At 40.4% G+C, this 27,584-nt stretch overlaps 1 protein-coding gene and 1 long non-coding RNA gene across 3 annotated transcripts in view; one reads left to right on the top strand and one right to left on the bottom strand.

Moving 5' to 3' along the window:
• Positions 1-19,586, bottom strand: part of WDR44 (WD repeat domain 44) — an 80,020-nt gene extending 60,434 nt beyond the window's left edge. The window contains exon 1 of one of the 2 annotated variants that reach the window (XM_027054400.2): positions 19,093-19,586. In XM_027054400.2, the coding sequence (XP_026910201.1) occupies positions 19,093-19,169 (77 nt within the window). In that variant the 5' untranslated portion in view covers positions 19,170-19,586. The remainder of the gene's footprint in view (positions 1-19,092) is intronic. The other variant, XM_015084277.3, reaches the window with a different exon arrangement.
• Positions 19,587-19,715: 129 nt separating this feature from the next.
• LOC113597651 (uncharacterized) overlaps positions 19,716-27,584 on the top strand; it is a 149,468-nt gene continuing 141,599 nt past the window's right edge. The window contains exons 1-2 of the long non-coding RNA XR_008289825.1: positions 19,716-19,989; positions 22,362-22,507. This is a non-coding gene — a long non-coding RNA (uncharacterized LOC113597651). The remainder of the gene's footprint in view (positions 19,990-22,361; positions 22,508-27,584) is intronic.

Raw genomic sequence — 27,584 nt, 5'->3', positions numbered from 1 at the left:
GCAGGTAAATGCTAAAAAACTATAAGCAGATTTGCTTGATGTCAATCCCAAGCAAAAAAAAAAAATTTTTTTTTAATGTTTGTCTATTTTTGAGAGAGAGACAGACAGAATGTGAGCAGGGTAGGGGCTGAGAGAGAGAGGGAGATGGAGACACAGAATTGGAAGCAGGCTCCAGGTTGTGAGCGGTCAGCACAGAGCCCGACGTGTGGCTCGAACTCACAAACTGCGAGATCATGACCTGAGCCGAAGTTGCACACTTAACAGACTAAGCCACCCAGGCACCCCATTTCCAAGCAAAATTCTTAAGCACACTGTTAAATGGTTTAAGGGCCCTAGGCATGGGTAAGATAATCATTAAGAGTCAGTAAGCATTCAGGACACCTTAGGTGGCTCAGTGGGTTAAGTGTCCAGACTCTGGATTTCAGCTCAGGTCATGATCTCACAGTTTCTGAGATCAAGCTCTGTCTCCCTCTCTCCTGCTTGCACATGTGCTCTCTCCCTCAAAATAAATAATAAACAAACCTAAAAAAGAAACAAAAACAAAAACCTAGTTTTAAAAAAAGAGTCAGTAAGCATTCACAGAAAGCCTGTCATACAAGATTAACCTAATTGCCTTTTTTGATAGGGTAATGGCTTAGAATATAAAGGGAATACTGTACACACGTGAAAAAAATTTGGATTTAAGCACTCAATTTTATAATATTCTCACCGATATCCTCTTTAAAAAAAAAAAAGATTTCATTTTTATTTATTTATTTTTATTTGTGAGAGAGAGGCAGAGCGTGAGCAGGGGAGGGGCAGAGAGAGAGGGAGACACAGAATCTGAAGTAGGCTCCAGGCTCTGAGCTGTTGGTATGGCGTCCAACGCGGGGCTCGAACCCACAAACTGCAAGATCATGACCTGAGCCGAAGTCAAACATTTAACCAATTGAGCCATCCAGGCACCCCAGAGATTTTATTTTAAGTCATCTCTACACCCAAGTGAGCCTCGAACTCACAACTTTGAGATCAAGAGTCACATGCTCCACTGACTGAGCCAGCCAGGTCCCTCACAATAATATCCTTTTAGACAAGGATATTAACAAGGAGATGTTAAACTACAATACACTTAGATGGGTTTGTAACTGATTGAACATTACTCGAAGTATGCTGATTAATGCATCAATAAAAAACCATAAGGAACTATCAAATAATTTCTACTGTACTCTATCCTACTTATTTTATTTTTTTAAGATTTTTTTTTATTTTTTATTTTTAAGTAATCTCTACACCCAATGTGAGGCTCGAACTTATAACTCCAAGAGTCACACCCTCTATGACTGAGCCAGTCAGGTGCCCCTATCCTACTTATTAATGTCTTGAATGTGGACACTGCTGGCATATCTACCTAATTGGCAGATGACACAAAGTTGGGAAGCATAGAGAATATACTAGCTGACAGCACCCACAAATATTTTAAGAGTTTACAACAATAAGCCAGTCTTAACAGAATGCAATGGAGCAGGGATAAATATAAAATGAATGATTGGGGATATACAACTTAACAGCAAACAACGTAAAAACATTTAGGTATTTCTGTTGATTGCTCAGACACAGCAAAGGCTGTGATATGGCTGCTGAAATAGCTGGTGTAATCTGAGGAACTATTATGACCAGGGCAAGGGGAGTGGTTCGATTCTGCTCTACTTCTCACTGATAAGAACACATTTGAAGAGGAACACTGATGAAAGAGAACATATCTGCAAGAGAAAAACCAATTTGGTGAATGTTCTAGAAACCAAGTAGAATGATATACAGAACTAAGGATGCTAACCTGATGAAGACGAGGAAGAAATAAATACCTCTTTATTTGGGGGATCTGGGATTTATTTTGGTAAGTACAGGCAGTGAAACTTTGCAGGTAGTCTGATGTTTTCATTGCAACCTATAATTTAACTCTTAAACTGATATTTTATATTTGATATGTAGCACATACATGTAACTATGAAGCATAACAAACAAAATGAACTGTGATTCACCATCTTACCTGACAATGAGAATAGCATGAAGACTAGGACAGCTACTGTGTTGCCCTATTCCATCTGCTGCCTTTCTCTTAAAGGGAACCGGTAGCCCAGATTTGATTTATTGTTCCCTTACTTTATCATTTTAAAAAGATAAGGTATCCCTGAACAATGTATTGTTAAGTTTTGTTATTTCTGAGCTTTGTTTTCACTGATGCACTTCCAAAGAAAAAAGTGTTGGACCCTAAAATAAACATTGCACTCAAAAATCTTAGTATTCCTGTCAGAGTAAAGGCTACCTTTTATCACTGCACACTCCAGTTGTATTTAAGTCTCCTAAGTGTGCCCATACCCACCAGTCTTCTGCTTCTCCCCCACCAAGGGATGCCAGATTTAGCAACCAGAAGTACAGGCTGCCCAGTTAAATTCCAATTTCAGATAAACAACAAATACACTTTCAATATTAAATGCTTATCTAAAATTGGAATTTCACTGGGAGTCCTGTATTTTATCAGGCAACCCTACCCCACACCCAAGTTAATTAAGTGGACAATTAATCCTATGATCTGTTGCTATGTGATAAAGGGACAAAGCGGGAAGAACTGCATGGCCAATGTCATTGTATAAACATTCATCTAAGTATTCAACAGTGTTCACTGACCAGAAAAAAAATAATTTGCACATGTGTGAATTCAAAGCTTTCCCAGACAGTGCGTTCAGTGTGTATGCCCAAATGCAAATACCACTGCATATATGCAGTTAAGTACATTTTTCAAAAACACTCGGTGAAGAATAGGAAGGTATATTAATAGCTTAATTATGTTGGCTTGGATTGTCCCCTCTCCAAAAAACCAAATTCTCTAGATATGTAAATTGACTTATAACCATTATGTAAACATATTCATATCATTTGTAAGCTGTCCTCAGTATGTTCAAAATGAGGTTAACTTATATAGGTTAAATAAACATCAAGCCAACTTTCTAGATAAATATCAATTAAAATGATGTTGTCATTAAAAAGGGATTCAAGGGGCACCTGGGTAGCTCGGTGGGTGGAGCATGTGATTCTTGATCTAGGGGTCATGAGTTTGAGCCCCATGTTGGGTGCAGAGATTACTTTAAAAAATAAAACCTTTCAAAATACATAAAGAGGGGCATTTGGGTAGTTCAGTCGGTTAAGCGTCCCAGTTTGGTTCAGGTCATGATCTAACGGTTTGTGAGTTCAGCCCCGCATCGGACTCCCTGCTGTCAGCACAGAGCCTGCTTCAGATCCTCATTCTCGCTCTCTCCCTCTCCAAAATAAACATTCAAAAACTTTCTTTTAAATAAATAAAGGGATTCAGTTACCATATACACAAAACCACTTTAGGACACGCTTCACTTTACAAAAGGGATACCAGAAATATTTCAGATGCAATCAATACAGGTGTGTATTAAGAACCTACATAGATTAGATTCCCCAAACAGAAGCTAGTAACATGCACTCTTTTGCCTGGCTTACTAACCACAAAGCTAATCTTTTGGAACCAGGTATTGAAATGTCTGACTGTATAGGAGTCTTGGTTTATCAGAGCTGCAGCAAGTGGTTTCTCTCCAATCACTGGATCACCTTTTCCAATTTTCAACTTAAATCTTCATCACTCATGTGCTATGGCTTTAGGGTAATCAGGCCTTAAAATCACGTAGCAAGTGCTTAAGTCTACTTTAGAAAAGAACACTGCGTTTGTACGGTTTCAAAGAGCCAGATCCCATAAACCATCCTACCTCTAGTGTCTCACCCTTTAGCTACAGACAGATCCTTCTGCCTTTTGGGCTTGGTGTTTCTTTACCTCTTACCTGAGGGTTATCTGAAAAACAAACAAACACAATCTGTAAGCCTTCTGAGAGCAGGCAGGAAGAAGAGTGCAAACTAAACCTACATCTGCCACCTGCTTCACGGTCAACTGAACAACGAGGAGCTCAAAGACCCACCTCCTAAAGTACACAAAGTATTAAAAGCAATCTCACACTTCACATTCGTGTTTCCAGACTTCTTACTGTACTGGGTGAAAAGAATATACCAAAACAATTTGGCAGCACACAGAAAAACAGACGAACGAAGTATTTTTCTGTCAGTAAGAGGACGCACCTTTTTTTAGGCTCAGAAAAAAAAGGTGGTTGGCTCTGAAGAAGCCTCTTGTCAGGTTGCAAAATTCCTGACAGGCTCCTAAAGGGTAAAAAGAGGCAACGACATAGAAGGAGGGAGTAGAGTCAGTCAGCTGGAATAAAGCTGGTAGCCTGGAAAACACTGTTCTTCTAGGAAGGTGACTACCAGGGGCCAACAGAGAATTACTCTATAGCTTGATTTTGTTTTTATCCTCCCTTTTTTTTTTTTTTTTTTTTTTTTTTTTGCCTGTGCCACCAGGAAAACGAAAAAGATGAGCCTCAACAGTTTGTCAAGAAACTGAATCCACAGAACAGAGAACAGCTTTCCTGTACAAAGAAGGTGCTGGAGAATCTAAGGCCCTTGAGGTGAACAGGATATGAGCATAGATAAGGCCTTAGCCGGTCATTAGAGTAAGCAGGTAATCAGAAGAGTTTTGCTTTCTAAAGCCCAGTCAACTGAATAGGAAATAGTTTGCTTAGGGGAAACGGAGATCAACACGAAAGTGCTAAATCTAAATTATGAATCAGAAGGGTTCTGGTGATTAAAACACCCTGACATAAAGATTTTCTACCCACTAAGGCCAGGCAGAAAAACAACATCAAACACAAAGCCAAAAACTAAAACAAAACCCAAACCCCAGGTTGAACAAAAATGGAACACAGTTCAAATTTAGATAAGATACTGTTTTATTTTAAAAAAAATTTTTTTAACGTTTTTATTTATTTTTGAGACAGAGAGAGACAGAGCATGAACGGGGAGGGGCAGAGAGAGAGGGAGACACAGAATCGGAAGCAGGCTCCAGGCTCTGAGCCATCAGCCCAGAGCCCGACGCGGGGCTCGAACTCACGGACCGCGAGATCGTGACCTGAGCTGAAGTCGGACGCTGAACCGACTGAGCCACCCAGGCGCCCCCTGTTTTATTTTTTAAATCTTGCTCTAAGTGCATAGTTTTTAAAATTTGGTATGCAATACTGTTCGTTGGTATTGAAGTGTATTTACGGATTTTATTAGTTACATTCTTATGGGACATTTTATTAATCATATGTGAAGTAATAAAGTCACCCATAGAAAGTGGAAGTCAAGTAACACCTTCAACTAACAACAGTCCTCAAATTAAAGAAATGGGATCTAAGAGAGAATCATTTGCTAGCTTTTCAAAATCAAATCATTTATGACAGTATCACATCCATTCTCAGAGCTCTATTTTAAGTTGGCTACTACCAAAAGTGACAATCCCAACTAAACCTGAAAAGCCTAGGAATAGCAGGAAAAACATAAGTGCTAGGCAATCACAAACAAGTCTTATTTTCCTAGTACACCCTATCATGTCATGTTTTCACTAGGCAGTTGAAAATAGGACTCATTCATATTTCCCTAGATACATGGTAATACTGACTTATTAACAAGATTAATAAAAAGCCAAGAACATACTTATAATTATCAAATAAGGAATTAACTGAATCCCTCAAGTTGTGAATTACTACTTCTAGTATTCTTTGAAAGGCCATTTTATGTTTTAAATACTATGAAAGCCGAGAACAATGTATCTAAAATACCTAATAACTATTTTGTCAATGACATTAATGGGAATAGATGGTGAAAAATTTGGCACAATGGCTGTTTTTTGAAAGCAGGTTTTGTGGCAATATTTATAAATGATCTTTAATAAAATAAAATCTCATGAAGAAATATAAATCTAGTCACATATAAAGTAATTACAAACTTTAAAAATAGACTCTTAAGCAACTGTGTGTATTCTGTCTAAAATGACAACTTGATTTTTCAAAACTGATTTACATAATTTATGTAGTTTTATGCCATATTCCTGAAGGAATATCTTGAAAATCTATTTACTGACAAAAATAACAGAAAAGCATATCCATTCCCTGGGCCCACTCAAAAATTCTAAACTAAAAACATTCTACTTTGCACATTTACAGCCATTCAATAAATACCCACATTGAAACAATAACTCCAGGAGAAGACATCTATTTCACAATGTCCCAATTTGTTAAAGGGGGTTAGTTAAAAATCATATCTATTAATGACTTAAAGTAATTTGTAAAGGGTGCCTGGGTGGCTCAGTCGGTTAAGCATTTGACTCTTGATTTTGGCTCAGATCATGATCTTGCAGTTGTGAGATCAAGCCCTGTGTCAGGCTCCCTCACTGAGTGTGGACCCTGCTTGAAATTCTCTCTCTCTCTGCTTCTGCCCCCCTCCCTTGCTCTCCCTCTCTCTAAATTCAACTAGGAAAAAAAAGTAATTTTTAGGGGCGCCTGGGTGGCTTAGTCTGTTAAGCGTCTGACTCTACTCTTGATCTCAGCTCATGTCTTGATCTCAGGGTCGTGAGTTCATGCGCTGTGATGGGCTCTATGCCCAGCGTGGAGGCTGCTTAAAAAAAAAAAAGTAATTTTTAGTAAAATCACAACAGAAACAGGTAACTAAATTTATGACTGCCTGGAGAACTCAATACTAAGGCAGTCATGCTAAATCACTTTTAACTTATTTTTTAAAAAGTAAACAAGAGGTTGGACTACAGGCTGTATCAGAAGTGTTATCAATTTTTGTGCTAATATGATTCTGTAAATTATCTAAAACACCCTATAGTGTACTAATCTTAAAAAGTAAATGCCCCGGGTGCCTGGCTGGCTCAGTAGGTGGAGCATGGGACTCTTGATCTCGGGGTCATGAGTTTGAGTCCCACATTGAGTCCCACCTGACTGACCTACTTGGTAGAGCATGTGACTCTTGATCTTGGGGTCATGAGTTCAAGCTGAATGGTGGGCATAGAGCTTACTTAAAAAAAAAAAGTAAATGCCAATAACTTCTAAGGTCACCCTATATAAAAATTAGAGCTCTGAAGAATCTGTCACAACCCCCTCTTTAAAAACTTTACATAAATAAATTCTATAATCAGTGAACTGATTACTCAGACTTTGAGATCCTTTGCTTTTCTCCTTCTGAGTTTACTGCTCAACACCAAAGATGGGCAGAGGAACAAAACAAAAAAATAAATCAAAGCAAACCATTTATTTTTAAAATTTAAAAAAAAATTTACTGCTGTGATAAAAGGTTTGATGGGAAAGGAAGTTGTAAACTAATGACTGAACTGAGGTTTTGGTATAAGTGGTAGCTTTTAATTATTCATGTTCTCCCTCCATATCATGAATAATAGAAAAATGAACATATTTCTGTACATTTAATATTAAGCATTTTATTTAAAAATTTTTTTTAACATTTATTCACTTTTGAGAGACAGAGAGACAGGGTGTGAGTGGGGGAGGGGCAGAGAGAAAGACACAGACTCCGAAGCTGTCAGCAAGCACAGAGCCTGACTTGGGGCTCGAACCCAAGAACCGTGAGATCATGACCTGAGCTGAAGTTGGACGCTTAACCGACTGAGCCAGCCAGGCATCCCAAGCATTTTATTTTATAAATTTGATTACCATGCTTTATGTATCTGAATTTCTACTTCTGCATTCTTTAATGAAATATGTATTAGATACTTGATAAACACTCTAGAAAAATCTCAAATTACCTAGAATGCTTACCTACGTAAAACATTCTGAGTGGCAAGTTTATTATTGATTATTAAAAAGGCTATTCAATCTTATTTATAGCCTAAATAGTAATTACTGACAATGTAGTTTTTGTAATTACTTAGCTACTATGAATGCATTTTTCCCATTAATTTGACAGCCAGAAGAGGTTTGATTAGGTGGAAAATATTAATAACTACCACATGCATTCATTGTGACTGCTAAAACACACCTTTGAAGGGGAAGAAAAACAAAACAAAACATGGTGTTTCCAATTAGTGGCTTGTAGCCAAAAATATGAATCAGTTATGCTAAAAAAAAAAAAAAAAGGAGAAAAAGAAAAAGAAAGAAAGAAAGAAAGAAAGCCAGCCACAAAACCGTGGCCTAAATAAACAACTGACAACAATCTACAAAACAAATAGAGGAAAAAAAAATCCAGGATCAAGACGTTTTGATGAGGCACAGAACACAGAAGCCCCATCAGCACTGGCTCACATCTTGAGGGGTTTTCCCTTAGGAACAAAGAACATACCCTTTGAAATGCAGTAGCAGTATCTGGGATTCCAGCGCTTTCAGTAGCAAGGTCATTTTCTGACCTAGCTACTGTACCATAATCAATTCCATCAGCGCTTAAAAAGAACATTAGAAATACTGCTTTTTGGGGCGCCTGGGTGGCTCAGTTGCTTAAGCGTTCGACTCTTGATTTCGGTTCAGGTCATGATCTCCCAATTCGTGAGATTGAGCCCCGAGTCAGGCTCTGGGCTGAGCATGGAGCCTGTTTGGGATTCTCTCTCTCCCTGCCCCTCCCATACTGGCTCTTTCTCTCTTTCAAAATAAACAAATAAACTTAAAATATATATATTGCTTTTGGGGGGACGCCTAGGTGGCTCAGTTAAGCCTCTAACTCTTGATTTTGGCTCAGGTCATGATTTCCCAGGTGGTGGGATCAAGCTCCGCAGCAGCCTACCTTCTGAGCATGGAGCCTGCTTCAGAGTCTCTCTCTCTGCCCCTCCCCTACTCACACTGGCTCTGTCTCTCTCAAAATAAATAAACATTAAAAATATACTTTGTAGTGGTGCCGGGGTGGCTCAGTCGGTTAAGCATCTGACTTTGGCTCAGGTTGTGGTTTGTGAGTTCGAGGCCCCATTGGGCTCTATGCCTAGGGCTCGGAGCCTGGAGCCTGCTTCTGATCCTGTGTCTCCCTCCCTTTCTGCCCCTCCTCCACTCGCACTCTATCTCTCTCAAAAGTAAATAAACATTTAAAAAAATTATATATATACTTTTCATTGTTTTAAATGAATTATACATACCCAAACAGCAGAAGAGTTAGTCTCATCATTCTAATAATTCACATTTAAAACTTAACATCACAAATGTTTATAGTTTAGAAAAGAAAAGTAGGGCAAAATCTAATGTTTTATATCTTCATTCAAAACCATCATCTTAATTACCACAAAGTGGTAAAGCTCCACTTTTGCTGGCTGGCCCTTATCTACCCTGAGTTTTATTTGCAAAATTAGGGTAATAATTGTCCTACCTGTTTCACAAAAATTGTCCTTCTGTTTCACAGAAGTGCAGGATAATCAGAAGAGATAATGTAACCAAAAGTACTTTGAAAACTAATGCCCGACATTGGTAGAGAGTATGGCATTACCATTCTTTACAAGTAACAACATAATACTTCTTTCTTGCTGTGAACACATTCATCCCTGGAAGAAACAGTTGGTAACAAGGAATCGATATGGCTATGGGATAACTGGAAACACCTCCTAAGGCTTCACTGTTAACATTTAGTATTTGCTGAGTACAGGGCGTCCTCAAGTTACAAGGGTTCCATAAATCCAAACCACTGTCCTTGCCTCAGCCCCCTCCATTTCCTCCCTCTTTGCTCTTAATAGGAACTGGTGTGGGGGTGGGAGTACAGATTTGAGAGAACCAGGAAGTTCAAAAGTAGAAGAAAATGTGAAGAGAAGTGGAACACCACAGAGCATGCCTACTCACCATCCCTATCACCATCTAGACCTTTCTTTCACTACTACACATCAGCTGTGGACATCTCTCTATGCTGGAAAATAAGGCAAAGGTTAGAAGTCAATAGCTAAGAGCTATGACGTGGAACAAAAGAGGGATAGTAAAGTTCACTTAAAGGAAAAACAACTGATTTCAGTCATTAGCCATAATCTCTAAAGCCAATCCAAGAAAGTCAAAATACCAATTGCAAAATATTGACAAACCTACTCACTTTCACTCACAAAGGTGTTAGTGGGTTTTTTTTGTTTATTATTATTATTATTTTTTTAGTAATCTCTACACCCAATGTGGGGCTCAAACTCAGAACCTCAAGATCAAGAGTCGTATGCTCCTCCGACTGAGCCAGCCGGGCACCCCACAAAGGTACTAGTTTTATCAAGCTACCTATTTATTCATTATGCTCACCTACCTTCCACTAACCCAATGAACTACCCTCACCTGCGATGCTAACCAATCCCACTTACCAATGTATTTACAATATCCAATTTAACCAATCTTTCCCTTGCTTGTTCTCAAAGATCCACCCATTATATTTCAGCCATCATGGTCCCTTCTCAGTTTTAAGGGACAGACAATAAGTTATTGAATCTCTGTACTGATGACATTGGGTAATCGAGGAAGGAGACAGCTGGGAGTTAAGTGGAGTAGAATTGAGCCTGCAGAAATGTTCAAACAACCTGCCATTTCAGTTTGACGTGAGTAGATAAGTGTATTTTAAAGGAGATTTTTTAAAAAACACACAAATTGTTAATAGTACTGCCAATAACCAGAAAGAGGATTCCCTCAGTCTCCCTGAGGATTCTCCTCAGTCAATTTAAACAGACTTTCAGGAACAAATTTAAAAGAGAACTATGGATATTAAGTTCATCCATGGCTAGTTTTTCCAGTTCAAGAGCAATGCCAGAAAAAACACTCCCACCTCTTCTTTTGAGCGTATTTAGTAACCAGTGGGTTTGAATACAGCTCTACATTCTATTTACTGGTTTTCTAGAAAGTCTGACCTGTAAGAATGCCCACAGTTCAATGAATTTGTACTGGAATAGTCTGTGACAATTAGTAGTGGTCAAGTAGGTTTTATACAGGTATGGCTTGCTCTGTACAGGCTGCCTACTGGAAAATATTGTTAAAATTTTCTGTCAGAAGCTTCCAAAAATTTTATGCTTCACGCTTGGCCTTTTTAAAAAAAAAAAAAAACAAAACACATTTTCTCTCCCCCCTGCCCACCTCCTTCTTTCTAAAAATGTTAAGGATTGGGGCCCCGTGGAGAAAGTAAACCTTTTACTGCCCCTAAATCTATTTGTGCAACTAAAATAAAGTTCTCCTTGGAGCATTAGCAGAATTTAACCACAGTTTTGATTAGGATACACAAGTCTTAAAATGAAACCGTTCTAATCACAATTTCAATAAAAATTCAAACCAGGAAGATTTAATCATTTCATAAACTTAGTCTTACAAAATAATCTTTTATTTAACAAGATAAACACTTGGGACGTCTGGGTGGCTCAGTAGGTTGAGCGTCCAACTCTTGATTTTGGCTCAGGTCATGATCCCAGGATCATGGGATTGAGCCCAGTGTTGCCTGCTTAAGATTTTCTCTCTCCTCCTCCGTGCACACACACACGCACGCGCACTCTCTCTAAAAAAAAAAAAATAAAAAGATAAACACACTTAGAAAAGTAAAAAAAAAAAATCATTTTTTAAATTAAAAAAAATTTTTTTTAATGTTTATTTATTTTTGAGACAGAGGGAGAGAGAGAGAGAACGCATGAGCGGGGAAGGGGCAGAGAGAGAGGGAGAAATAGAATCCGAAGCAGGCTCCAGGCTCTGACAGAGCCTGACGCAGGGCTCGACCTCACTATCTGTGAGAGCATGACCTGAGTCAAAGTCGTACACACTCAACTGACTGAGCCACCCAGGAGTCACCCATGCAAAAAAAAAAAAAAAAAAAAATCTTAAGACTAAAATTCTACTTTGATTTTTAAAAGATTATTTATCGTTATGTATGGAAATGGATACTATTTACTAAATCATAGTGATTATGTCACTTAATGTCAGAGATTAATTGTGCATATTTAGAAGTCACTACTACACCCTACAATATTAACAAGCATGAGCACCAAAGACAAACACTAACACAAATACCAGCAGTTTATATATCCTAAATATTTCTTCAATATATTTTTTTGTTTGTTTATTTTTGTTTTAAGTAGGGTCCATACCCAGCATTGAGCCCGGGGCTTGAACTCACAACCCTGAGATGAAAACCTGAACTGAGATCAAGAGTCGGTCGCTCACCTGACTGAGTCATCCAGGCACACCCCTCCCCGCTGCTGCTTCTTTTTCAAAGTAAACTCTATGCCCAATGTGGGGCTGGAACTCACGACCCCAAGATTAAGAGTTGCATGCTCTATTGACTGAGCCAACCAGGCGCCCCTTCAATATCCTTATTTTTAGCAAGACAAGTAAAGTCTTATGGTTCAAAACTATTTTATTTTCATGAATTCTGAGGTTTTTAAGAGATAAAAAATGTACTTGTCAAGTAAATACGAAGACTTCTATTATAAAGACCCATATAATAATTCAGTCTTTACCTTTCAGAATTTTCCTGTTTATTCCAAGGCTGCAAAGGAAAGATAACCCTTCCTATTAAATTTCTAAACAATTTTTCTCAAATTAGAATGAATTAATCTAAGGGCTAAACATTCTTTCTACAACGTACAGAAATCATTTTTGTTAGAAGCCAGATTACTTATTTGGTAGCTGCTGATAAATCAAGGTGCTTTTGGGTCACTTCATTTAGTGTGTGATGATACCAAGTCTAAAATCACATTTACAAATACATTTCTTAAATGGTCACTCTTGATCTTGAAATTTATTCTAGCTTGTATCACAAAAGGATGGCCATCGGATGTCAGTTGTGCAATGTACTCAATCTTCAAGACAATGACTAACAATGGAACTGAGAACAGGAGTATGAGGAACCGTTCCCTAAATGCATTCTTGTTAAATTCTGTATGCTTAAAATGTTTGGAGACAAAAAGGTTTTGTGGACTTAAAACTAATTGACCCTGATGGAATGCCAAACTGTAAACTGCCAGACAGCTGCAGCTGGTAATAAAATGCTAAGACCTGAAGAGCTTTAGCAGAACCTGATTATATGGTAATCCTAGTAGCTGAGAGAAGGCAAAAGAGCTAGAAGAATAACTGATAGGCTGGTTGCTATGGTAACCAAGATAAATTTGTATACTGACTGGGGAAAACATTGGGATTGCCATCAGGTATGAGGCCCACACTATGTCTCACGTGCTTTTTCTTCAATTTTGAATCACGAGATGACAAACTAACACAAAGACCGCTCAGTTTGAAGAATAGGGTTCTGCTCTGAAGAGTAAGGAAAGCACCCAATTAAAGGTTTAGCTGTTTAGCTGCATAATTTGACAGACTGCTAGAGGGGAACAGACTTTGTGAACGTTTGTAGAAATCAGTTTAACTCTGGGTAGAAAACAGAAATGTAGGTTATTTATCAATTCAATTTAGACGTCAGGAGGATATCATAAAGTACCTACAATTTTTGTTACTTTAAATTTTGTTTGAGGTTATTTCTTATGGGATATTAATCTCTTACAAAAAGGATTATTTAATTCCCACTGTGTAGGTGTGAATGTAAAACCATAGTAACTGGTGTGCTTTGTCTTATCTCAGTTATCTATACTCCAGGAAGCAGCCTTTTAACTTGGGTCTCTATTCACCACCTCTACCTCAATCACCACTACCCCCATCAACCAAACCCTTCCTCCACCTACACTACCCCGGAAGTAATTACCAGAATTGTGGGCAGAGTATGAGGAGGAAACAAACAGTGTCTTCAAGGGGCTTTCCTAGCAAATTCACTCGACTTTATCTAAAGTTAAAACAATGAAGAGAACACATGGATGGTTGTGGAGTGTATAGGTTACACACTTAGGTCTCAAATACCAATAATTAGAAATCATTTTCTGTTCTGTAGGGCTACAACTGAATTGTCACCATCCTGCAAGTATGTAGGCTTTCAAGATTTTAAAAATCAAATTTTATCTACCCTATTTTATGCAGTTATCACAAGAACGGACTAAAGTTTTCAGTTAATAGGAGTTTGTACAGATTCAAATTGAGTCCCCAAATTGCCATACTAATACAGACTGTTCTACCTCCATGAGTCACCGATTGATAGTTGGAGGCCACTAAATTTAGAGCCTGAATTTACCTTATATGTAGGTCCCCCTCCCCACCTCAATATAATGTTACGTGGGTGTGATAAACAGCATTTACAAATATATTTCTATCAACCCACAAAGTCAAAAGCAATCAAATATAATCCATGACTTATAAATATAATCTGATTAAATGCCAACCCATGAACAGCCATTTTTAAGGAATCTTTCCTAAAGTAACCCATACTGCACAAATTTTTTTATTGAAACTTGTATCAATTTTCTCTCAGAAAGAAATGTTTCTGATGCTTAAGTAAAGTGAGAAGCTGCGTTTCAACAAAGGCTGCTATGCAACTTGTTGCTTTTAGACTGAACTATTCTTCAGGACAGTTTGATCTCAGTTCTCATCATTTAAAAATCAAGATTTCACCATTACTTCAATCTAAAATGATAGACTGGTGGGGCTCCTGCCTGGTTCAGCTGGTAGAGCATGCAACTCTTGATCCCAGGGTCGTGAGTTCAAGCCCCACATTGGGCAAGGAGCCTACTTTAAAAAAAAAAAAAAAAAAAAAGAGGGTCACCTGGGTGGCTCAATTGGTTGAGTGTCCAACTCTTGATTTTGACACAGGTCATGATCCCAGGGTCCTGGGATAGAGCTCTGCATCGGACTCCGAACTGAGTGTGGAGACTGCTTAAGATTCTCTCTCTCTCTCTCTCTCTCTCTCTCTCTCTCTCTCTGTCGCGTGCGTGCGCGCTCACTCTACCCCTCTCCCCTTCACTCTCTCTCTCTCTCTAAAAAAAAAAAAAAAAAAAGAAGAAGATAGACTGGGGTTAATACTAACTAGACTCCTTTTTTTTTTCTTTCTTCCTAACTAGACTCCTGAAAGTGAACTAAATAACAACCACTGTTCTTAGATCAACCTTTCTGCCACCTGTTTTCATCCTGATTTGGAGAAAATTAGTGGGCAAAAGTTAGAATCCTAGACAGAACAGTCAATGTCCTCTGACAGCAGGACATGAAAAAACAGAATCAAGGTAGACAGACCATCTTAAGATCCCACTAACAGAGTAAGGGACAGTAACCTAGAGCAGGGATAGCTAGCAGTATTTTCCCTCCTTCCACAGACAAGGCAACATGGTATAAATGAGGAATCAGGAGACTTGGGTTCTAGTTTCAAGTCTGCTACTAATTAGTGATGTGTTGCCTTTCCCTCACTGAGCCTCGTTTTCTCTTTCACAGTTAAATGGGAGGGCTGGACTGAATGATCTCTGATCCTTTCCTATTCTAAAAATGTCAACCATTCTATCCTTCCTTCCAAGGCCTCAAAAATATTTTGGTTGCCATTAAAAAAAATAATAAAGAAAGAAAGAATGCTCAAAATGTCACATTTATTTTTATAACATGTTCTCACTGCCAGCCTTTAGTATGTGTATGTATGTATAATCCACACAAACTAGCAGGAGCATTCATCTTATATATAATTTACCCAGTAAACATTTAACTTAAAATCAATGGGTCTTGAACCATGTACCAAATATCATCAAGTCTGCTAAACTAAAAACTTTTTAAAAAAATCATGGAAAGATTTCCCAAGAACAAAAGCTTATCAATAAAAGCACACTATTAAACCTCAACACGATGACAGACTTTTAGAGTTGGAGGAGTTCTCAGAGTGTAATCTCAATTTAAAGATGAGGAAATGAAATGACTCAGAGTCCAGGGCTTTTTTTCTACTATACCTCACTTCCTCCTCCCTTTCCTGCTTTATCAAAAGACAGCGTAGTAGCAAAAAGAACGCTAGACTGTGAGACTGACCTGGATTCCAGTCCTCATTGACATTAATTTGCTGTGGCACCTTGGACAAGTCATTTCCCCTCTTTAGGCTTTGGTTTTCACAATATTTTATATGAAGAAAGTTAACTGTATGCCCCTTCTACCTGTAACATGCTAGGATCTTATTAAATTCTTTTCTGATACAACAAAATACACATTCCTGAAAGAGAAAGTGGAAATTTCTAGTCAAGAGAACCAAAAAGCAGGCTGCTGCTTTTCAACAGATGCATCAGGGGCGCCTGGGTGGCTCAGTCGGTTAAGAGGCCGACTTTGGCTCAGGTCATGATCTCGCGGTCCGTGAGTTCAAGCCCCGAGTTCAAGCCCCGTGTCGGGCTCTGTGCTGACAGCTCAGAGCCCGGAGCCTGTTTCAGATTCTGTGTCTCCCTCTCTCTGACCCTCCCCCGTTCATGCTCTGTCTCTCTCTGTCTCAAAAACAAATAAACGTTAAAAAAAATTTTTTTTTTAAATAAACAGATGCATCAGTTCAATTTAGCAAGCTGGTCCTAAAGCAATTTACTCCAGAATCTCTTGGAAGAAGATATCCCTGCCCCACCCCCGCCTCTAGACAGACAGACAGACACACACACAATGTGAGGCAGCTATGATATACTGCAAAAAAAAAAAAAAAAAAAAAAAAAATACTGGACTAGGAGTCTGAAGAACTGGCTTCAAATCCTAGCTGTCACTTACAAAGCTGTGTGTCTCATAGGTCAATTCATTAACCTCTCTGAAGCCTAAGGTTCCTCATATATAAAAACGGAGAGAACAAGGAAATCTGAGCTAAAATATTACTCAAAAGAAAGCTTTACAAATGTGGTGCATATTGCAAAGCTGGGCAAGCGGAGATGATCTGCCACTGTGGAAAAGTAGGCTGGACTATAATGAAGTCTGTCTATTAAAAAGCAGGGCTGATTTTTAACTTACTAAATTTGCTTTCCAAGACTAGGACAACAAAGTTGAAGATACCACTGGAGGGGAACAGAAGAAATAAATCAATTTTAGGAAACGGACTGTGTATTTGGATTCTGATTAACAAAACATATGAGATAACTCTCGACTGCCTAATCAGTTCACTAAATTTCACGAAATGGTCTGTGTACTGTGGCACACCCAACAGCAAAGAACATTTCTTAGTTTGCAAACTCAGTCTGTTAACCTCTTAGAGTTTGCACGGTGTGCCACTCCAATTCCTATCAAGGGACAGAAGGCATTTCTGATAACCAGATATCCAGTGACACCATCTGTTTCCACAAATCAAGATTTCTCACTGCATTTCTAGGTTGTTAGTTACCCGGCCAAATCTCTTCACAGTACGTTATGCAAAAGACAAAACCTGTCACAAAGGATAGAGGAAATGTTAATGATGCCAACCTTTTTCAGTCCTCCCAGTACTGCTAGTTCTTTTCAGATTCAATTCTCCAGATGAGTCTAATTCTCTTCCAAATTTCCCCCACGAATACAGAATGAAACCGTGAAATTCACAGACTGACACCATAGTTTTATCCATACAGCTCAACACGTTGAATATTTGGACATGTTATAGAGTCAAAATTAGAAGGGTGGATCCCAAAAGACGTTTTTACTTTTCACCTACTACAGAAGGATCAAAGTGCTTGAGAAGCTCTATTATCCCAAGAGGCAAGAAGTGATTCTATTAATTCTATCAAGATGACTCACTGGGTTCAAATAAGTTAAATAGCTCCAAGTTCTGCATACTTCCTCCCAAAGTAAGCACCGTGTGAAGTTAAATTTGTTAACTCCAAGAAAGGAAGGAGAAGGGAATGGACATTTGAGTTCTTCCTCTGTGTCAGGTACTAAGCTAGATAATATACACTCCTGATATAACTGTCCTTCAAAATTAAATGAATGTTTCGTTCATTGAAAAGAAACAATACTCACATATTTCTAAATTGATTACAATCATATACATAGATTGTTATTTCCTCCCCTCACTCCACACACATTCAAAAGGTCATTTAACCTAAATCAACAGTTCCTTACTTTGAGGGGAAAAGCACAAAAACAGAATTTTGAGGGTATCCAATGTATTTGGAAATCCAAAAGTATTTTCAATCCTCCACTGTCTAGCGATGAGCCTGTTTCAGATACTGAACTTGAAGGAGACTCCGTGCCATCAAGATTGGCCACTGCCACCCAAAAATCTTTTAATAGTGATAGGAAGGTTGGTGGAAACACATCTGCGACCTACCAATGAACATTTCTGATTTTCGTTCTGTAACTCTTTGGGTATATATCATATATAATATATATTAGGCTTTCGAATGTCTTCTAGAAAGTACAAATAACTTGATTTGCAGCAAACATGGTATTTCTTCCATGGGGGTAAGCTTGAGAATTGAAGGCAGATCAACGCCTGTAACCATACGGCGTCTACTTACACTAACACACGAAGTTCACCAATTCTCAAGTTCTTACAGCACGAAAATATATTTCCCTGCCTCTACTTCCACACAAGCCCGCAGAAGAGTTCGGCGAAATAGCTTTAAATCCCGTTTCAACTTTGAGAAGAGGAGGAGTGGGTAAGAACAAGTCCCAGGCAAGCGGAGCATTCCAACTACTGCACTTCCTTACTCAGAATCTCCCATACTAATCATCACTAAAACATCTTGCAGAATTAGATAAATAACACAAAGCTGTGGCTCTCCTTCCAACCACCAGATTACTCAGCACTTGTTTGTATCTCTGTAGCCGGTTGTGTACAATTGCGTCCGGCTCCCCTTTTAAGACAGCGTTCTCCCGAATGGGAAGGACCTCGTCTTCGATTTCCTTTGCCTCGCCGTAAGGTGCTATTTTAATAAAACACTGTTGATCTAGAGTACATCAGCTAGAGGACTCCCCGAAGTAAATACCCAGCCTTCCCCCCGCTCCTTCTCTTTCTGGGCAACGAAAAGAGGACGGCGAACAGTTACGGCCACCTCTGAAACGAACAGGCAAGTTAGCGGCACCAGAAAAAAACAAACGAGAAATGCAATTTCTCCTTTAATCTGTGGTCCCCAAGGCCAAAACGGATGTTTCAAAGGTAAAGCGCGGAACCCCAACAATACAGATCGCCGGCTCTCGGGCACGTAAACTGTCCCACCTCGAAGAAAGCCGGACGAGACGAGAAAGGGGCTCCGTAGCCCCAGGGACCGCTCGCCCAGGGAATGGAGGGGGTTTGGCCGAGGTGGGCGATTCCCCCTCCCCCGAGTCCCTCTGAAGTGCCCGAGCGAGACACCGAGGAGCAGCGGTGGCGGACACAGCGGGACCCGGGAGGGGTGCGGTGGGGAGGCACGGGGGAAGCCGGGGGACTGGAGCGCCCGGCTTCTGGGCCATAGCTCCAGTGACTTACCCCACAGGGTCGCCGCCCCCTAGGTGCACATCTTCGGGGGCATCAAAGAATTCCTCGGTGTCGCTTTCCGACGCCATTTATAGGACACACCCGCGGGTGAGGGGGCCGACGCCGCCTGGAGGGAGGGTGACTTTCGTCTCCTCCTCGTCGTCCTCCACCCCGGCGAGACCGTGGGGAGGTGGGTCCCGGGCGAGGACAGGGACGGAGCGGACTATCTAGAGTGAGGAGCCGGTGAGGGGCAAGGGGCCGCCGTCAGCTGCCGGGCTGCGAGGATGACCGGCCGAGCGGCAGCCTGAGTAGGCGGCGGTGGGTCCAGGGACTGTTGCTGCCGCCGCTCCCGGCTATAGGTGTACAAGGAGAGCGAGAGAAGAGGCGGTGGCTCTCTGTGGGGGAGGGCGGGCTCGCCGACGACAGCAGCTCCAATTTCTCCCGCAGCAGCAATTACAGCAGCTGGGAGAGCCAGTTGCCCGCAAAATACGGACGCGCACCTAACCTCGCGAGATTTCGGGAGGGGCCGGTGAAAGCGTGGGCGGGGCGAAGAGAAGGCGGGGGCGGTTCCAGAGCGGCGGCGCTCAGATTTCTTCCACCCGAGAGGCCTATCAAAACGGCGCAAGCGCGTTGAGCGCGTTCGGCGAGGGCCGGAAGTAGCGGAGGGGGGCGGAGAAGAGCCTCCTGAAGGGAGGAGCCGAGAACCTGCGCAGGGGCGGCGTGGTGCCTCGGTTCTGAGGGAGAGCGCCCGACGTGGGTGGGGTCGTACAGATCGACTCGTCCCCTAACTCGGCAGATGCAAAGACGGGCATCTTCAGAGGGGTGGTGTTGAGTCCTTTTTTTTCCCTTGTGAGGAAATGCTGTCGGGAGACGCTGGCATTGTGTCATCAGCATTTACGTCGTCTTAAGGTATCCAAGCCCAGGATATCCCACCACCTCTAGGACATAGGCAAGTCCATCACCTCTAGCGTTTCGGAAATAACCTGCCCTAGGTACTACAAGATTTCTAATTGAGATCCCTAGATACGACCCTGCCGGCCAGAGGGTGGGGTCCATGAGAGCTACTTGGGGAGTGTGCCAGTTCCATGGAGTAATGATGGATTTGTTGCTGGAGCTGCGCCGACGTAAGGCCTCCAGTTACTCTTTCTCTCCGAATATTTGTTGCCACCCACACTTAACGTGAGAGAAATTCTTACAGACTGGCCAAGGTGTGCATCAGTCAAGTGGTAAATATGTATTGAACAGAGACCGTTGCAAAGCTAAGAGCTAGTAGCTCCATTCTGACCCTCGATTGCCCAATGTCCAGCGATGAAAATAGAAAAGTATTTTTTCACAGACCAAGGTGGTCTTTCTTAACGGGTCATTGACCACCAAAGTGAAAACATTGACTTTCTTCTCTAAGAGCGCTGAAACACATTTGTTTCCCATTGATGTCACGACAGGAAGGCTCTCAGACCTGTTAGCACAGGCTCAGCTCACCGCTCAAGATGGCACCCGGGAAAGACCGAATTGGGTCTGGGTGCATGCCCTTAGAGGCTAGAATGGGGTTCTAAATTTCTGTTTGTAATGCAACCAGGAAAAGACCTGGCGTTGCCTGCCTTACTTGAGTAAAACCGAATGCCATACACTGTCACTTCTGTAACGTCCCAGGGAGTTCGGGGGAAACACTGCATATTCAAATACAGTAATATTTTTTGCCGCAAGCCACATGATTATTGATACGGGGTAAAGGAATACCAGTAAATAGCCTCATTCAGTTCGGGTCAGATACTACGGCCAAGTAAGTTTAGGTTAGATCAATTAGACTATCAAATAAGTTACTAAAACTACAAAACAAAATTTTTAGTTTCCAGAGCTTTTTGGATTTCAGAATTGCAGACAAGGGATTTCTGGGTCGTTGTGAGGATGTGACTTTTGTCACGATCTAGTAATTATTAGCTTTTATGTGTTTTAAACATGTTAATTTCCCAGATAGAAAACTGTATCTCCGAATACTTTTTCTTTTGTTGCTCACTAGGAAAGATACGCTTTTTTCCTTATGGATTTTGGAAAGATAAAAGTAAATAAACTACCTGAATTTATTCTCTTCCTAGTCATCTAATAGTGAATTTATGTTTGCCTTAAAAATTAAGTTTGGCGTTGGGGTGCCTGGTTGGCTCTGTCGGTAGAGCATGTGGCTCTTGATCTCGGGGTCATGACTTTGAGCGCCACCTTGGGTGCAGAGATTACTTTAAAAAAAAAAAAAAAAGATGACAATTTAGTTCCTGTCTTCCAGGAGCTCACAATCTAGCAATGGATCCAAATATGGATTCCTAATTTGGTATCTTTTTTCACCACACTATATTACCATATCACCTCTCTTGGACCTTCTTTTTCTCTCTCTCTCTCTCGGACCTTTTAAGGTACCTTAACATTATACTTAGAAAAAGTCAAGAGTGGAGAAATGATTAGGTGATAACATTCTTAGAGGTATTAAAGTTGTTGGTTTAAATGCTTTTTATCAGTTATGTGAGAAAGTGAATTTCTGGTAACACGAAAACATGTGTACTGCATGTCACAATATTTTTATAAGATTTGAAGCAATTTCTACACCCAGCTGGGGGCTCCAACTCACCACCTTGAGATCAAGAGTCACACCCTCCACCAACTGAGCCAGCCAAGCCCCTCCCCTCCCCCCCCCCCCCCCAGCCCCACGTGTCATAATTTTAAGAGATGTTTTGGCTGAATCTAAAGTTTTAAAGCAGCAGATTTTAGGTCTAGTACAAGGCAGTAGTTTTAAGGCTTTTCTCCTTATTAGAACTGAAACTTATTTTTTTTTAAGTTTATTTATCCATTTTGATAGGGGTGGAGGGGCAAAGAGAGAGAGAGCGAGGGAGAGAATCCCAAGCAGGCTCTGCTGTCCGCACGAAGCCCAACGTGGGACTCCATGTCACAAACCATGAGCTTATGACCTGAGTCGAAATCAAGAGTTGGGCTCTCAACTGACTGAGCCACCCAGGCACTCCTAGAAATGAAACTTTTTCATCAAACTTAATTCCATGCAAAAGTGTACTTCTCATAAAAATAATAACTGCTCCAGTTGAAGCAGGAGTAGTCCAGGTCCCTGCCTGCATGGCCTTCCCTGAGGTGCCAGAGACTGCCCCAAGGAGCCGTTAAAAAAAATTGAAGGCTGTTGGTCCAAAGCAGGAGTTGGCAAATTATGGTGCACTGGACAAATCTGTCCCACCGTCTGTTTTTGCAAACACAGCAATTCCCCCTTATCATTATTTCGCTTTCTGCAGCTTCAGTTGCCCGAGATCAACTGTGGTTCAGAAGCAGATGGTCCTCCTGACGTATCTTCTAATGGTACATCAGAATACCTACATCATTTACCTCACTCTGTTTCATCACACAGGCATTTTGTCATTTCATGTCACCACAAAAAGGGGTGAGTACAGTACAACAGCATATTTTGAGATAGACCGTATTCACATAAGTTTTATTACAGTATGTTGTTACAAGTATCCTATTTTATTATTAGTTATTGTTAATATTTTACTGTGCCTAATTTATACTTTTTTAAAGTTTATTTTTACTTATTTTGAGAGAGAGAGAGAGAGAGAGAGCAGGCAGAGGGGAAGCAGAGAGAGAGAGAGAGAGAGAGAGAGAGAGAGAAAGAGAGAGAATCCCAAGTAGGCTCCATGCTGTCAGCACAGAGCCTGACATGGGGCTCGAACTCATGATCCGTAAGATCGTGACCTGAGCTGAAATCAAGAGCCAGATGCTTGAGCCACTCAGGTGCCCCTATAAATTGTACTTTTCGTAGGTATGTATGGATAGGGAAAAACATAGTATATATAGGGTTTGGGACTATGTGTAGCTTCAGGCACGGCAGGGTCCAGGGCTAGAACATAGCCCCCATGGATAAAGGGGGGCTACTGTAAAGTTTTATTGGAACACAGCCAGGCTTATTTGTCTCTGTACTGTCTGTCTGCTTTTAGGGTGGAGTTGAGTAGTTGGGACAGAGACTGTATGGCCTACAAAGCCTAAAACATTTCCGATTAGGCTCTTTGCAGAAAATTGTGCCTACCTTTGGTCCATGGGATACTATTTTCTAAGGTATCTCAGAACTGAAAACACACGCATATTAAATGGCTTTTGAATTCGTTTCATGACGGAATTGTATAATGCCACAAAATCGTACATACAGATAAGAATGAGGATAAAACCTTTTCCCACCTGGCTCGTTCCTAGTGACTTTAAAAACTACACAGGCCTAGTGGAAACTTTTCATGCCTCCTTTTCTGTACAGCATAAACTCTACTTAGGGGTTCCAGAGGTGAGAGTTCCCAAACCAGTGTATGGAGCACTTTGTCTGTGGGATGCTTACTCTCTTCTCTTGGCAAGAATAATACAAACTGGCAGTGTACTTGGGGCCAATTTTTCTGCAACCTCAAGGGTAATCACTGGGAATGTCAGTGACCAGACTGTCATGGGCATAGACTTTTGTTACAAACAAGAGCTAAAGTGATAACTCAGGGAAAAACTTTTTTCCTTTAATTTTTTTTTAACATTTCTTTATTATTTTTTAATTAAAAAAATATTGTAATGTTTATTTATTTTTGAGGTTGGGGGGAGATGGAGTGGGGGAGGGGCAGAGAGAGACTGACTCTGAAGCAGGCTCCAGGCTCTGAGCTGTCACCACAGAGCCCAATGCAAGACTCAAACCCACAACCCGTTAGCTCATAACCTGAGCTGAAGTCAGATGCTCAACCGACTGAGCCACCCGGGAGCCCCAGGGAAAAACCTTTTATATACAAGGTTAGATGATTTATATACAGGGTTAGATGATTTGAGAAACAATATTGATGTGAACTGATTTAATATTATAATCTCCATGAGAGTTTTTATGGATTTTGAAGTGTCAGAATCCATAAAAGAAAATCATTCTGAAACTGGCCAAAATTTCTCAGGGGCAAGATGAAATTCTGTAATCATCAACCTTCAATTATGTTTGAAAGGTCAGCTGTGTTCCAGATTATGATGGTAAATATTAAAAAAAAATTCTGTTTGGCTTTGGAGTCTTTATATATTTTTTAGGTCCATACCACCTTCTTAATAATGTTTTGTTTGTCTTAATATTAAAATGAATTTTCAACCTCTGAGCACACAAGAGCTGAAAGTAGAGAAAGCTGGTCTGAAATTTGTTAAGAGATGCAGAAAAGCCCGTTCGGGATTTAAATTGTGTTATTATTATGTAATAGAATACTAAGTAGCCATGCACGTATTACTGTTCGGGACGCTGGAATAAAACTAACTGGGATTATCTGAAACACAAAAAGGGAATTTATTCATTTGCACAATCAAATACAGACTGCTCTACCACTTGTCTGTTCCTTTGTGATTAATATTATTAGAGAGCAATTTGAGCATAAGGTGCATTTTGCATTTCCTTACGTGTGAGTCTGCCAGCCAGGAGCACTAGGTGAAAGCAGAAAAGGACACCCAGCTGAATCAAGTCACATGGGAATGCGCAAAATACACACGCACGTACCTCAGGCAACTGCCATCTGCTTCAGCTCGTCGGATGTGTTTGAGCCCCAACCCATTTCCGCACGAAGCAAACTTCAGGCCTTTTCAAAAATAGAGTGCCATAGGGGCACCTGCGTGGCTCAGTCGGTTCAGCGTCTGACTCCTGGGTTTGGCTCAGGTTGGGATCTCGCGGTTTCGTGGGTTCCAGCCCTACATCAGGCTCTGGGCTGGCACTGAGGAGCCTGCTTGAGATTCTCTGTCTCCTTCTCTCTCTACCCCACCCCCACCCTGCTCTGTCTCTCTCAAATAAATAAGCTTAAAAAAAAACATAAAATAAAGTGCCATATTTATTTCAGTATTTCTTTTGTAACCATTTAATAGGTGTAAAACTGTGCTACCATTTTTATTAGGTTTGTATCTTTTTGCGTGCATGTCACTGACAACAGTTTCTGTTTTTATTTTTTTGGCTTTTGGGGGGTGGTTTAAAGAGCAGTTAGGTATTATTCTGTTTTCATAAACACATAGCATTTTCTTGGTATGGTTTTTAAAACACTTTTTTATTTGAATACAGTTGACATACAGTGCTATGTTAGTTTCAGGTGTACAATATAGTAATTTAACATCTCTATATCTAAAGTTTGTGAATGTTGTACTCCTAGCCTCATTTTCCACGTAAACCCTGGGGTTTTTATTGAACAACTTTGTGCGGTAAGTGATTGTGAGGAAAGCATATGTCACCGCCTAGCAGCACTAACTGTAGTCCAGATGAAGTAGCTCTCGGCGTGGCTGGATCCAGGGTCCAATATATCACTTCTCTCTTACGTCCACCTCTCATCTTTGCTGATCTCTGCTGCTTTTTGTGCACTGGCTTCAACTTTCCTGTCGCAGACAGCTTCCTTCTTGAAGTCAGTGAAGAGGGCTGCAGGCAGCTTTGGTTTATAATGTCTTAATAATTGTCAATCCCAAAGGAAGCGAGACTTTCTTTTCCCCTGCGGTCCTATATTAAATCTGAGAGATGATGTTGATTGGCCTCAGGAGATTCCTCTCGCTTTGTGAGGCCTGGGTCAGCCAATTCCCTGCTACACACCAAGTGGGGAGAGACTACTGTGAGTATTCCAGGACCACATAGAATATGCCATGGTTGTTTTTGTCCGAAAGAGAGTTACCAGCAGACAGGAACAATGTGCTAACCCCAGTTGCTAATGGTTCAGTCTCTGTACTCTTCGACGTGACAAAAGCTCACGACGTGTTAAATGAAAACAGATGTTATGAAATACTGCATGTGGAATAATCCCATTTATGTAAAATCATTTATCTGTGTATATGTGTATATAAGCACAGAGAATTCTGGAAGAATGTTCACAAATGATTGATGGTGATTGTGTTTGGCTGCTGATTAAAATAATGAGGTGTGTGCCTTATTTGTACCTTCATATGATGATTGAGTTTTCTACAGTGAATATGTACTACTTTTTCTGTAATTTCTTTATTTTTTTGGATTTTATTTAAAAAAAAGTTAACGTTTATTTTTGAGAGAGAGACAGAGTGTGAGCGGGAGAGGGGCAGAGAGAGAGGGAGACACAGAATCAGAAGTAGGCTCCAGGCTCTGAGCTGTCAGCACAGAGCCAGATTCAGGGCTCGAACTCACAGACAGTGAGATCATGACCTAAACTGAAGTTAGATGCTTAACCAACTGAGCCACCCAGGTGCCCCTAGATTTTATTTTTAACTAATCTCTATACCCAAAGGGGGGCTTGAACTCACAATCCTGAGATCCAGAGTCACATGTTCCACCGGCTGAGCCAGCCAGGCATCCCATATTACTTGTTAAATGAGAGAGAATAGTAAAAGAAAATATATAACCAATCATATACAAGGTAGACTTAAATACAAAATAAAGACCTGAGATTCATTCCCTATATGGTACATGAGTATGAGTCCCGGGCCTATTGTTAGCTTCTGGAACATTTCAGTAAGTACCACTAAGAAGGTGAACTTGGAAAAAATACCCACAAAGGAAATCTTGAAATGTAGTTAATCTACCAATAAAAAGTACTATTTTTTTGCACTGCAGGCCTGACACACAGAGAATGGTAATGGGAATTTCCAAAGTAACTATGAAATGATGGACTGATGTGAAGCTTCTAGAGGAAAGGATAATATTAGAGGTTCACTTATGAACTAACCGTGATTTTGTTTTGCAAAACAATAAGCAATATATATGGCCTGATCTAAACAGGAATAAATAAAGACATATGAACTTTATGCTTCAAAAAATTATTTCAGGTCAAAAACTAGAGATATTTTTGTTTTTCTCCTGTGACATTACATATATTTTTTAATTTTTTTTTAATGTTTATTTTTGAGAGAGACAGAGCATGAGGAGGGAGGGGCAGAGAGAGAGACACACACACAGAATCCAAAGCAGGCTCCAGACTCTGAGCTGTCAGCACAGAGCCCGACTCAGGGCTCGAACTCATGAACCACGAGATCATGAACTGAGCCGAAGTCAGACGCTTAACCGACTGAGCCACCCAGGTGCTCCTTTTACATATATTTTTAATTGCTAACACTGAATTGAATGGCAAACATTTGTATAACAATATCAGTCATCAGGCTAATACACACGTGTGCATGTACACACACACACTCACAACAGCAACAACTAAAATTTCATGGACTCTTACAATTAGAAGGGACTTTAAAGATCATGAGTCCAAACTGCACTTCTGATATATGAATTCCTTTTAGAAGTTTCCCTGATAAATGGTCATTCAGGGACCTGGCGCTTACTATTTACCCGATATGCTTTTTTTTTTTTTAACTATTGTTTTTACTTTATTTTATTTGTTAACTAATCTCTGCTGAACATGAGGCTCAAACTCATGACCCCAAGATCAAGAGTTGTATGTTCTACTGACTGAGCTGGCCAGGCACCCCTACCTCATCCGCTTTTTGATGAATGTTAACAAATTTCTTCATTGTATTTAGCC

This window comes from Acinonyx jubatus, chromosome X, assembly GCF_027475565.1.
Source record: "Acinonyx jubatus isolate Ajub_Pintada_27869175 chromosome X, VMU_Ajub_asm_v1.0, whole genome shotgun sequence".
NCBI lineage: Eukaryota > Metazoa > Chordata > Mammalia > Carnivora > Felidae > Acinonyx > Acinonyx jubatus.
Note: the sequence above shows the minus strand (reverse complement) of the source record. Positions and strands in the feature narration are given on the sequence as shown.